Raw genomic sequence first — 14,329 nt, 5'->3', positions numbered from 1 at the left:
CCATGCAGTGGAAGCGCAGAGTCTTAACCACTGGACCGCCAGGGAAGTCCTGTGTTTTACTTTAAAAAGTCTTCTCCAATCCAAAAAAATAAAAACAAAACTACCTCCCATGTGTCTTCTAGTATTTTTATAGTTGAATTTTAAAAATTTGTATCATTGATATCTCTCTGATTTTCTTCTGGTAGAAGGAGTGAGATAGAGATACAGTTTGATTTTTCTCCAGATGGCTACCCAGTAGTTCCAACACCATTTATTGAATAACCCAACATTTCCCCATTAATTCAAAATGCCACCTTTATCATACACTAATTCCCTATCAGCATTTGGTCTACACTAGACTTTCTACTATGTGCTATTCATCACTCTATTTATTCATGTACCAATGCCATGCTTTAAATTATTTTAGTCTTATTATCTAATAAAGCTTATCTTCCTTTCTGAAAAACTTCCTGGCTATTCTTATTTATTTTCCAAATGAATTTTAGAACTAGCTTGTCTAGTTTCAAAATAAAAGGCAAAGCAAATACTTGTTAGTATTTTTTCTAGGATCACAGTAAATTTATAGGTTAAAATAAGAAGGACTGACACTTGGTGCTGAGTCTTTATTTTCAAGAAGGCACCATGTCTTTCCATTTGATTATGACTGTTTATATCCTTTTAGCATTTTAAAGTTCCCTTCATTTAGATTTTGGATTATAGTAAGCTTATTCCTGAGAAATTTATGCTTTTGTTGCTATTACAAGTGAGCTCTTTTCTTCTACTAAATATTTTAAATAGCTACTGTCTGTATTTTGGTTGAATTGTTTTAATAAACGTAATAATAATAATTATTTCAAAACAAAAAAGGTCATGTTCTAATCTATAAATCTATAAATGCACATTGGTTTAAGATTTAGGATAAAACAATTAGACTAGTGTCACACACTTAATAGATAATGATAATAAAGAAGGTGAAATCTTGGGTTTAGAGTTTTATTAACCACTAAGAGAATACTTCAGGTAAGAAAAAAAATAAATTAACTTGAGAGACAAAGTCAAGGGGAAGGTCCAAATTAAATACCATTAGTTAAAGTCAATGTTTTGATTCATATCACATGTTTAAACTGTTCTAAAGAATGATAATTTATAAATGTTTTAAGTTCATAGGTGAATAAGTAATTTAACCTAGAGCTCTATGAGCAGATATACAATTCTCCTGAGCGTTACAGGAGGGCCCAATAACCACATACCATGAGGTTTCCATGTGTCTCCCATGTTGGTGCTTCAGTTTTATAAAGCTCTTCAAATTGCTGTCTATATTTTGTAACTAGTTCCTTTTCCAATTTATCAACACAGTCTGCATATTCAACCTTAAAAAAAAATCCAAAACAGTAACTTATATCTTGAGTAAAAGGTAAATATTCAAATGAACAGAAATATGAATAAATTATAAAAAGGACTGAATTTTACAGGGTAAAGAGAAACAAGAGGACTAAATGGGCTTACCCTATAGGGGTGTCTTTCATCTTGGAAATAAGTGAGAAGGTGTAAGACACAACGAAGAATACAGGTTCTTTCTTCATAGTAATAATCTGCAATCTGGGAAGAACCCAAAGATTCAAAATCAGTTACTCACCTTTGCATAGAAGATATTCAATTTTAAATTTATTGATTAAAAAATCACTTAAAGATGTGAATGGGGGACTTCCCTGGTGGCGCAGTGGTTAAGAATCCACCTGCCAATGCCGGGGACACGGGTTCGAGCCCTGGTCTGGGAAGATCCCACATGCTGCGGAGCAACTAAGCCAGTGTGCTACAACTACTGAGCCTGCGCTCTAGAGCCCGCGAGCGCAAACTACTGAAGCCCACGCGCCACAACTACTGAAGCCCACACGCAGAGAGCCCGTGCTCCGCAACAACAAAGAGAAGCCACTGCAATGAGAAGCCCACGCACTGCAACAGAGTAGCCCCTGCTCGCGGCAACTAGAGAAAGCCCACGCACAACAATGAAGACCTAATGCAGACAAAAATAAATTAAAAAAAAAAAAAAAAGATGTGAATGGAAAAGTTAGATCTGTATAAACAATCACAGAAATGGAAACAGTGTTAGGCCAAAAGAAAGCAAAAGACCTTCATGAACTAGGATACAAGTAAAGTTATATAAGATAAAAGGAATTATTTAATGATATAAACAAGTTTTCTAGCATGATTTCTCAGTTGGGCATTCAAGTAATACCCAATGCTATAAACTGACAGGCCAGGGACTTCCCTGGTGGTCCAGTGGTTAAGAATCCGTCTTGCAATGTAGGGGATGCCAGTTCGATCCCTGGTCAGGGAACTAAGATCCCACATGCCACGGGGCAACTAAGCCCGCATGCTGCAACTACAGAGCCCACACGCTCTGAAGCCCACAAGCCAGTAGAGAGCCCACGTGCCACAACTAAGACCCAATGCAAGGCTTCCCTGGTGGCGCAGTGGTTAAGGATCCGCCTGCCAATGCAGGGGACACAGGTTTGAACCCTGGTCCTGGAAGATCCCACACGCCACGGAGCAACTAAGCCTGTGCGCCACAACTACTGAGCCTGCACTCTAGAGCCCACAAGCCACGACTACTGAAGCCTGCGTGCCTAGAGCCATGCTCCACAACAAGAGAGGCCACTGCAATGAGAAGCCCGCGCACCGCAATGAAGAGTAGCCCCCGCTCGCTGCAACTAGAGAAAGCCTGCGTGAAGCAACAAAGATCCAACTCAGCCAAAAATAAATAAATAAATAAATAAATTTATTTAAAAAAAAAAAGACCCAAAGCAGCCAATAAATAAATAAATAAATAAATAATTTAAAATAAATAAATAGACAGGCCAAATACATGAAAGCAAATATAAAAATACCATTAGTATATGTCCTAATTGCTTGTAACTGATGTACCCAGTTCTCACTAAATACCAAATAGGAAACTACTTCAGAAGTATGGTCAAATTCCATGTTAAAATGAGATCCTATGCCCACTCTCACCAGTTCTATTCAACACAGTATTAGAAGTCCTAGCCACAGCAATCAGAGAAGAAAAAGAAAAGGTATCCAAATTGGAAGAAAAGAGGTGAAATTGCCATTACATGCAGATAACATGATACTATACATAGAAAACCCTAGGGCTTCCCTGGTGGCACAGTGGTTGAGAATCTGCCTGCCAATGCAGAGGACATGGGTTCGAGCCCAGGTCTGGGAAGATCCCACATGCCGCAGAGCAACTGGGCCCGTGAGCCACAATTGCTGAGCCTGCGCGTCTGAAGCCTGTGCTCCGCCACAAGAGAGGCCGCGATAGTGAGAGGCCCGCGCACCGTGATGAAGAGTGGCCCCCACTTGCTGCAACTACAGAAAGCCCTCGCACAGAAACGAAGACCCAACATAGCCATAAATAAATAAATAAAATTTTTAAAAAATAATAATAATAAAAAAAAAGAAAACCCTAAAGATTCCACACAAAACCTACTAGAACTGATAAACAAATTCAGCAAGGTAGCAGGATACAAGATTAACATACAGAAATCTGCTGTGTTTCTTTACAATAACAATAAAATATCATAAAGGGAAAGTAAAAAAACAATCCCTTTTAAAATCACATCTAGATAATCAACAAGGACCTACTGTATAGCACAAGGAACTCTATTCAATATTCTGTAATAACCTATATGGGAAAAGAATCTGAAAAAGAATGGACACACGTATATGTAAAACTGAATCACTTTGCTGTACACCTGAAATTAACACAACATTGTAAGTCAACTATACTCCAAAATAAAATAAAAATTTTTTAGAAAGAAAAAAAAAAAAAAAAAAGAAAATCTCACCAAAAAACTTAGGAACAAACCTGACCAAAGAGGTGAAAAACTTATATGCTGAGAACTATAAAATATAAAACACTGATAAAGGAAATTGAAGATGATTCAAAGAAATGGAAAGATATCCCATGCTCCTGAACTGGAAGAATTAATATTGTTAAAATAGCCAGACTACCCAAAGCAATCTACAGATTTAATGTGATCCCTATCAAATTACCCATGACATTTTTCACAGAACTAGAACAAATAATCCTAAAATTTATATGGAACCATGAAAGACCCAGAATTGCCAAAGCAATCCTGAGGAAAAAAACCAAAGCTGGCGGCATAACCCTCCCAGACTTCAGACAATACTACAAAGCTACAGTAATCAAAACAGCGTAGTATTAGCACAAAAATAGACATATGGGGACTTCTCTGATGATCCAGTGGTTAAGACTCCACACTTGCAGGGGGCGTGGGTTCGACCCCTGGTCAGGGAAGTTCCGCATGCCATATGGTGCGGCCAAAAAAAAAACAGACATATGGATCAATGGAACAGAACAGAGAGCCCAGAAATAAACCCACACACAGCTACAGTCAATTAATCTTTGAAAAAGGAGGCAAGAATACACAATGAAAAAGATAGTCTCTTCAGTAAGTAGTGCTGGGAAAGCTGAACAGCCGCATGTAAATCAAGGTCGAAGATACAACATTTCCTCACACCATACACAAAAATAAACTCAAAATGCCTTAAAGACTTGAATATAAAACATGATACCATAAAACTCCTAGAAGAGAACAAAGGCAAAACATTCTCTGACATAAATCATAGCAATGTTTTCTTAGGTCAGTCTCCCAAGGCAACAGAAATAAAAGCAAAAATAAACAAATGGGACCTAATTAAACTTACAAGCTTTTGCACAGCAAAGAAAATCACAAAACAAAAATACAACTTTGGGGGTGGGGGGAGATAAAGAAAGAAAGATAAAGAAAGATAAAGAAATTTAAAACTTCAAATTAATCCTACTGCATTTAAAAAAGCCAGCAATGCTCAGAACAAGGTCAAGAATCTGTTGCCCAATTTTACATCAAAGAATGGAAATGGTGACTAGCACTGACCTTCAGGATTAAGGCCTGGCTCTGCCTCTCATCTTGCAGTACCGTCTGAAAGAAACAAGAACAAAGAGCCATCTTATTAGCAAAATCAATTAACAAAGAAAAAGGTAAACATCTTTACCTTACCCTTCAAGATTATAACTGCCCGTTCATTTCTGGATACATTTTTTTACCTAAGTGTATCCAAGTCTGTGCTCAAATCCCTGCCCCTCTCCTCTGGCCTCAAGTTTCTCATATATAAAATCAGGGGCTGGGGCTTCCCTGGTGGCGCAGTGGTTGAGAATCTGCCTGCTAATGCAGGGGACACGGGTTCGAGCCCTGGTCTGGGAAGATCCCACATGCCGCGGAGCAACTAGGCCCGTGAGCCACAGCTACTGAGCCTGCGCGTCTGGAGCCGGTGCTCCGCAACAAGAGAGGCCGCGATAGTGAGAGGCCCGCGCACCGCTATGAAGAGTGGTCCCTGCTTGCCACAACTAGAGAAAGCCCTCGCGCAGAAACGAAGACCCAACACAGCCAAAAATAAATAAATTAATTAATTTAAAAAAAAAAAAAAAAAAATCAGGGGCTGGAAAGGCTAGATGTTGTCTCAGGTCCTTTTCAGCTCTGACATCCTGCGATTCTATGATTAACATGTCAGTCTTTGACCTCTCGGCCCCTCCAAGTCTGAGCACAGAACTCGACTTAAGCATATGTTTTTTAAAGCTTTACAAAGTCTTTCCTGAGAATGGCTGTATCTGATCACCTACCTCTGTTGCAGAGAACTGGTACCAAAATCCTGAATTATCTAAAACCAACAAGGAAAAGGATAAAGGCAGGAGAAGGGAGCTGGACGTAACTACAAACCTTTAGTGAGTCCCGAGTACCTCTGTAATCCTCTTGAAGGTAACACTGGAGTAACTGCACACTCTGTTCTTCATCAAGACCCTGAAAACAGAGGTTACAAGGGAGGAACAGCCACCTCAGGTCAGAAACCACAGAGAGCACGCAAAGCAATCTAAAGATTTGTTCTCTAGAATGAACACAGAACTTGAATAAACAAAAATTATTTTAAAAGATTTCACACAACATAATTTTAACCCAAATAGGAGAAAAAAGGAGCAGCCACTGACATGTAATTTACATGCCAGTTAAACTTACATGTCAGAAACAACTGTGCTTATTCACCAAGAACATTAATATAGCAGCAGGCATGATCTGGGTTTCCAAAATGAAAAGGAAACAGCTACATAATTAAATACAATCTAGGCGACTTAACTAACACCCCAAGTATGCTGAAGAAAACTCTATGATATGCAGTAAACAGGGTCAGGCAACTTGACTTGTGGCTTGTAGCAAGAAGAGGTGCAACTTGGGCATTTTTGAAATATAATATGCTCAATTTAATCTTTAAAACTGAAATAAACTGAATTTTCACTAACAATCACTAACAACAAAACCACGCATATCCACCCTGCAGGTAATAAACAGAGCCAGTGCTAACTTTTACTCACCAAAAACTTGCTGATTCTTAAACCCAGTTCCTTCAGTGGTGAAGCTACATCTTTATTAGCTTTCACTTTTTCAGCTGAATTTGGACTATGAAAAGAACAGTGAATCATTTCCTCATTCTCAATGACCCTCTAGGGGTTGAAAACAAAAATATTAAAGATATTTTTACCACAGACCTTTTTCTGCCTTTTAGGTGCCTATAAAATACACACACATGCGCGCGCGCGCGCGCGCACACACACACACACACACACACACACAAGTTCATCTCTACAGACTTTATAACACAAAACTATGTCTAAGTAATAAATACAGTATATGTTACAAACTATAGTTATAACTATATTATTTGTAGATCTACTTAGTTACATTAATTATTTTTGATCCTTATAACTATCCTGGAAGGTAAACATTACTATCCCCATTTTACAAATGGAATTACCAACACTTAGAAAGAATAAATAACTTACCAAAAATCCCACAGCTAATAAAAAGTTGAGGTGATTTTAAAACCAGGTCTGTTAGTATACATACATATATTATCTATATCCACTGAGAAGGCCTAGAAGCTATGACATTCCAGTAGCAGCGAGCACACCCAGCACCCAGATCTGTATTTCTAATACCATTCTCTAACAAAAGGTATCAGGACTCCTTGGAGAAATGGCTGATTCTAGAGCTGGGGTGGGGAAAATACTAGATGAGCCTGGAGCATCTTGTAATGCCAGAAAGTAAGAAAATACTCAGAAAACAAAAGCATGGGGACACGTCAAAACCTCAAAGAACGCCCAACGGCCAAAGCTGGAACAAAGTATAAACAAAGTATGAAATACATGAGTCCATAATGATCTAAATAAATGAATGAATGAATAAATATATATATATATATAAATAAATGGGGAAGAAGGGAAAAATCTTCATTACAGAAGGAGTCCCAGTAACACACATATATGCTACCCCCTTCAGGAGGTAGTTTAATTTCACTACGCCCACACACTGCAAGCGGGCTATACTGAGTGACTCACTTCCAAAAAATAGAGTAGGGAAAGAGAAAAGAGTGACTTTACAGAAGAGATACTTGGCAAATGCTACCTTACACAAGTGAGCAAGGTTAACATCACCAGTGACTTCATGTGGATAACATGTATCCTCTGCCATGATGTGATAAGAATGGTACTTCACCTCAGTGTATTCTTTCCAAAAACCCACAACCTCAATCTAATAATGAAAAAAAAAACCAAAAATCAGACTTCCAAATTGAGGGTATTCTACTACAAAATACTTGACCAGTCTTCCTCAAAACTATTCAAGGTCATGAAAACCGAGGAAAGACTGAGATACTGTCACAGCTAACAGCTAAGGAGACATGACAACTAAATGCAATATGATACCCTCGGCTGAATCCTGGAACAGAAAGAGGACATTAAAAAAAAGTTTAAAATGTTTAAAAATCTGTGTTAAATTCAAATTAAGCCTGCAGTTTAAAAAAAAAAAAGTCTGTCAGACTTTAAATCCCATGCTACTACAAAGGGAACTTTTGTCTTTAAAAAAAGAAATTCATAACCACAAATGCCCATTCTGTGAACTAAAGCATACTGTTGTTGGATTTTTTTTTTTTTTTAGAGAGACTCTCACATTTCACAGAAAATCCACAACACAAAGGCTAGTATAAAGTTAAACAATAAGGTCTGAAAGAGGCAACACAGAATGATGATTAAGAACACAGACACTGGAGTAAGACTGCCAGGTTCGAATCCTGGTTCTACCACTTACTAGCTGTGTGACCTTGGGCAAGTTACTTAACCTCTTTGTGCCTCAGTTTCCCCATCTGTAAAATGGAAACAATAATAATAAAAATACCTACATGTGACAACACAGTGTTTATCTTCTTTTTTCAAGTCCATATATTCTGGATACATAGTAAAGTATTTACAGATAAAATAACATGATGTCTGGGAGTTACTTCAAAATAATTATGGGGGAAGGGTTAATAGATGATCAAAAAAAGAAAGTTCTTCACTAAACTAAGAGAATGAAGATGGAAGGCGAAGATGTAATAAAATCAACAGGTGTTCAGAAGTAGAAGGGAAATGAGGGCAGCTTGAGAACTATGATGCATAATAGAATGAGAGCTGGACTAGGAATTAAGATAAAAGAGTCTTCTTTTTTAACCACTTTCTATTTTATTATTGTTCTTTTCCACTGCCGAGCAAAAACAATCTATATATTCAAACAAAGAACAAACATAGTACCTATCTCAAAGGGCTGTTGTGAGGATTAAATAACTTACCATAAGTCTACTGCTTAGAGCAGTAACTGGTACATAGCAAAAAATACGTGAGTGTCAGCTGCTATTTTGTGTCAGCATTGTTCACTGCTATATCCTAGCATTTGGTGCTGACAGTCTCTCACACAAACATGATGGACTGAAATAAGTATTAGGAATCTTAATTGAGTATTTAATAAATCCTCATCCCTGGATACTAGGGTTATACAATGGATTCAACAATACTGTATTTCCAGAAGGAATTTCCTTTTCTTCAAGAGAGAGAAAAAAATGCGCCCTACTCTTTTTCCCTGGTTAGCCAAATTATATACCCTCTGATCTAACTAACCCAGTAATATCACAGACTCCTACATGAGGGTGGTTTCATCTATGTCAGTTTCCTCAGGGGAATTACTCAAATGAGACCCACAGAATAGCCATACCTGGGAGGTTTATAGTAAGAAAGCCCTTCTAACAGCCGCTGCCAATGTTTATTCAGCTCTGCCTCAATCTGATTCTGGAAAAGAAGAAGGAAATTATACAAATGCAATTTTAATCAGATTCCAGGATCACACTGAGCATAACATATTCCTTTGAGTCTTTCTAATATGCATTTTTCCCCACAGTTGAAATAATTTTGAATATAGAATTCTGTAGCCTGCTTTTCTTTGCTTAACATTCTAACATAATGATTTAACCTTATTATGAAAATCTTGATAAACATCCTTTCTAGTGGTTGCATAATATTTTATCAAGTGGCTAGATCATAATTTATTTACCACTCTTCTAATGTTAGATACATTTAAGCTGGCTATAATTCTTTATTTATATGAATAACACTATGGTAAACAGCTTTGTGCCCAAAACAATTTCTTTCTTTTAAAATATATTCTCAGACGTGGAATTATCAGATGAAGGCATATCAAAAAATGTTAAGACTCTAAAAATGATATTAACATTATGTTAATTACAATAACAACACTAGTAATAATTATACGTCATCTTAACACTTTAGCCTCACAGAGTCAGAACACTCAGGGATCCAAATGAAGAACTGTTCTTTATTGATTATATACTTGGAAATGTCCTAAAAACCTCAGCCTCTGTGACCTAAGCAGCTAGCTAAACAGAAAAGGAAGAAAAGGCAAGTCAATATGAGACAGAGAAAAGGCCTGAGAATCTTTGTTAGCCTATGGTAGTAAAACGGTGTTTGTACCCCTACTCTCAGCAGCCAGTCAAGCAGCATTGGTATCTTTTCAGAAAAGGAATCACTGAGGTACCAAGAAAAGTGGAGATTTAGAAAACTTCAACAGCTAGGCTATAAGACACACTGCATTTCAGCAAAGAGAAGTGGGGAATGCATAATGCCTATTTTAGGAATAAAATAGGAATTAATTTTAGGAATAATAAAAGGTGTTTACTTCCTATTTCAAAGAGAAGGGTATTTTTGGTAATGTAAACTACACAAAGAACCACAGAATCCATTCAAGAGCACACCACTTACCAGTTCTCTCAGAGCTGACCTTCCAAGCAAAATTGTCCACAGTTCTCTACTACTCCTAAAAAATGACAGAAAGCAGAGGTAATCTTGCTCTTTCGGAAAAAAATATATATATATTTTAGAATTAATGAAACACAGTAATTAATGAATTACAGTACATCTTCTATGCTAAGAAGATGCCTCAATTTAGTATTTCTATCTCCTCCCTTCTCATTAAAATGTAGTGACCAATAAGGAACAAAAATCCAGAAAAAGACTAATCTATTTCAGGACCCCCATCACCTTCAGAAAATTTTCTAAATACATGACATAATGCACTTTCTCAATCCAGTACTAACAGTCATTATGAATGGCACTACGTTCATTCAATCATTAATGAAGTCCCACTAGGTACCACATGCAGTGCTAAATACAGGAGATTAAAAAACACACGTGAGGAGTGGGACCAGGTCTTGGTGTCAAAATGGCGGCCTCCAGGACAGCACACACCGATGAGTATCCCCAGTACCTCCACCACCAGTGTCCTTGACCCCACAGTGAGCCGAAGCTGCCCCCCACACCGCGCCTCCCCAGAAGGCCCTCCAAGACCATCAACTCATCACTCAACAACAGGCATCTCTGGGGAATACGGATAGAGAGATGGAAAAAACAGTGGCTGTTCAAGGGCTTATCATATACATCTTATCAGAACCTACTTCAGATTTATATTAACTTAATTCCAGCAAGATTCCAAAAGTGAGTCCTTTAATGAATGTACATCACAGCAAGAGGAAGCAAAAAAGGAAAAAAGAAGGAACAGAGTGAACTGGTGAATCCATCTCCCAGAACAGGCTTTGTCTTCTCTCTAGCCATGGAGCCATGGAAGCAACTTCTGCTTCCAACATTACAAAGAATTTTCATATATCCTTTGCACAGATTCACCAATTATTATTTGTTTTATTATTTTCTTTCTCCCTCTTTGTGTGTGTGTGTATAACTGTATTATATATACCACACAAAAATGCTCATATTTGTGTACCTGTACACACACATATTTTTCCAAAACTATACAAAATTGTATTAGAGATATCATATTCCTTTATCCCTAGACACTTCAGTGTGTCTTTCCTAAAAGCAAGGACAACTTCATACATAGTACAACAACGGAAATCAAGAAATTTAACATTGATACCAAAAAAAAAACCCACACACACATGAGATATAGTCCCTGCCCTCAGTGAGCTCTTCAAATATACTCCCAACCATGTGCTAACCCCAGTTCCTTCCCTCATCCATGGAAACATGTTTTGTGGGGTTTTTTTTAATCTAGAATTAAATTTCAAAATGTAACCGTTAAGAAATTCTCTCAAGAAAGGATTATGGGGAATTCCCTGGTGGCGCAGTGGTTAAAAATCCGCCTGCCAATGCAGGAGACACGGGTTTGAGCCCCGGGCCAGGAAGATCCCACATGCCGCAGAGCAACTAAGCCCGTGCGCCATAACTACTGAGCCTGCACTCTAGAGCCCGTGAGCCACAACTACTGAGCCCGCGTGCCCCAACTACTGAAGCCTGTGCGCCTAGAGCCCGTGCTCCGCAACAAAGAGAAGCCATCGTAATGAGAAGCCCACGCACCGCAATGAAGAGTAGCCCCCTCTCGCCACAACTAGAGAAAGCCCATGTGCAGCAACAAAGACCCAATGCAGCCATAAATAAATAAATAAAAGTAACAATTTTTTTTTTAAGTCATAAAAAAAAGAAATGATTATAAAAAGCATAGGGATTATATTTTGGGAGATCCTAAATAAGCCCTAGAATAGTAACCTGAAATAACACTGCTTAGAAAGCCTATTTTCAGAGACGATGAAAAGGTCCTAAAAAAATATACTAGACAGTTAACAAGAAGAATGCAAGTTATATTAACTATGAGGATAAATTGAAAAATCTTTTCCCCATTAAGACAGTAACACAAAGCACTAGCCCTATCTATTTAAAAATGTTCAGGATTTTCCCATCAAAAGAGGATTAAAGACACCTAAAAATTATAAATCTTTCCCAAAGGTTAATGCTTTTAAGAAAACAACTTCGGGGCTTCCCTGGTGGCGCAGCGGTTGAGAATCTGCCTGCCAATGCAGGGGACACGGGTTCAAGCCATGGTCTGGGAAGATCCCACATGCCGCGGAGCAACTAGGCCCGTGAGCCACAATTACTGAGCCTGCGCGTCTGGAGCCTGTGCTCCGCAACAAGAGAGGCCGCGATAATGAGAGGCCCGCGCACCGCGATGAAGAGTGGCCCCCACTTGCCGCAACTAGAGAAGGCCCTCGCACAGAAACGAAGACCTAACATAGCAATCAATCAATGAATGAATCAATAAATAAATCTTTAAAAAAAAAAAGAAAAAAAGAAGTGAGATTGCTGCATCATATGTAGTTCTAATTTTGATATCTGAGGACCTCCATTCTATTTCCCATAGTGGCTGTTCAAATTTACGTTCTACCAACAGTGTACAAGTGTTCCCTTGTAGGTCAAGGATTTTTTTTTAATAAATTTATTTATTTATTAAAAAAAAAAAGAAAAAATGTTCTAAGAGTGTTTCTCAAAATGTAGTTGGTCCTCAGCCCAAACAGCAAAATCAGCTGGAAACAACATAGCAACACTGCAGAATCCTGGTCATCACCCAGAGCTACTATTTCTCAGAGGTTGGGCATGGGAAATCTACATTTTAAAATGAGTACTCAAATGAATTCCTAAATTACCACTGCTCTAGGGCATCAGCTTGTCTCAGAGGAGCAGGTAAAAGACCTGGTCAGTATAGATCTTCTTTGCTTTTTTTTTTTTTTTGGCTGCTTTGGGTCTTTGCTGCTGCACGTAGGCTTTCTCCAGTTGTGGAAAGCGGGCTTCTCATTGCTGTGGCTTCTCTTGTTGCGGAGCATGGACTCTAGGCACGTGGGCTTCAGTAGTTGCAGCACGCGGGCTCAGTAGTTGAGGCACGTGGGCCCTAGAGCGCAGGCTCAGTAGTTGTGGCGCGCAGGCTCAGTAGCTGTGGTGCATGGGCTTAGTTGCTCTGCGGCATATGAGATCTTCCCAGACCAGGGCTCGAACTCGTGTCCCCTGCATTGGCAGGTGGATTCTTAACCACTGCGCCACCAGGGAAGTCCCGATCTTCTTTGCCTTTTACGTTTGATATAGTGGCTTGTTTTTTTTTTTTTTTTTTGGCGGGGAGGAGTGGGGAGAAAAAGATTCTGCTACAGAACAAAACTGGAGATAGATCACTGCCCTAGAGAAATACAGTAATTTTTACACTTACTACTTAAAAGACGTTAGCTATTTCTTTAGAAATTAAGACTCTCATTTGCAAAACTAAGTTATATTATGGTCTTTTTGTTATAAGGTGTCAAAAACAATGTTTATTGAGAATGAGTTTGATAACAAGATTAGCCAACATTTATTGAGTAGTTATGTAAGGCACTGTGCTAAGTAAGTCTTTAATGCTTTGTCTTACTGAATATTTCAACTTACTTATGAAGCAAATACTATTATTATCCCCATTATCTCATCAGGAAACTAAGGTTTCAGAGTGGTTAAGTAACTTCTGTTAGACCACAAAGCTAATTTATAATAGAGCCAGGGCTTGAACCCAGGTTTGCAGGACTCCAGAGTTTAATCATTACATTACACTGCCTCAAGCTGCACCCAAGAATTTCATGCTGCAAGCAGGCAAAGACTGAGGCGAAGCCTTCTGTCCTACAGTGGCAGACCATTCCCTAACACAGCGGCTGGCACACAGGAGAGGCTCAAAATATACATGCTAATGAGCAAATATTAAAGAATAAGAATGATATGAGTCCCTTTTAGACCTGCAACCTACCTGAAACAGAAAAGCTAGAAATAACAAATGTTTATACGTAGAAGTGCCAAGAGAAGGCAGAATAAAGGAGAAAACAGTGGTTTATCAGGAAGGGAATCCTTGTGGAAATGAATGTTACTGAATCCTCAATTCCTACACATTTATGGTCTAGGAATAATGGGGATCCAAATAAATCTAAGACCTTCACAATACTCATAAGCTTAGTGTTGGGAATGATAAAGGATGTTAAACATACCTTATGCAATCAGCAAAAAAGTAGCAAGTACCAAAGGGCATGATCCTAATAATTAGACACTACAAAGGAAAACAACCAT

The 14,329-nt window shown here is 38.4% G+C and overlaps 1 protein-coding gene across 3 annotated transcripts in view; it reads right to left on the bottom strand.

Moving 5' to 3' along the window:
- NUP188 (nucleoporin 188) overlaps positions 1-14,329 on the bottom strand; it is a 44,825-nt gene that overhangs the window by 28,068 nt on the left and 2,428 nt on the right. For all 3 annotated transcript variants that reach the window (XM_082403435.1, XM_082403437.1, XM_082403436.1), the window contains exons 2-8: positions 10,175-10,229; positions 9,114-9,187; positions 6,407-6,491; positions 5,760-5,840; positions 4,920-4,964; positions 1,486-1,578; positions 1,230-1,349 (exon numbers count right to left, since the gene is read on the bottom strand). In XM_082403435.1, the coding sequence (XP_082259561.1) occupies positions 1,230-1,349; positions 1,486-1,578; positions 4,920-4,964; positions 5,760-5,840; positions 6,407-6,491; positions 9,114-9,187; positions 10,175-10,229 (553 nt within the window). The remainder of the gene's footprint in view (positions 1-1,229; positions 1,350-1,485; positions 1,579-4,919; positions 4,965-5,759; positions 5,841-6,406; positions 6,492-9,113; positions 9,188-10,174; positions 10,230-14,329) is intronic.

The sequence above is a fragment of the Balaenoptera borealis genome (genome assembly GCF_965194805.1).
Source record: "Balaenoptera borealis genome assembly, chromosome: 8".
Classification (NCBI taxonomy): domain Eukaryota; kingdom Metazoa; phylum Chordata; class Mammalia; order Artiodactyla; family Balaenopteridae; genus Balaenoptera; species Balaenoptera borealis.
The sequence above is the reverse complement of the archived record's forward strand: the minus strand, read 5'-3'. Positions and strand labels throughout refer to the sequence as shown.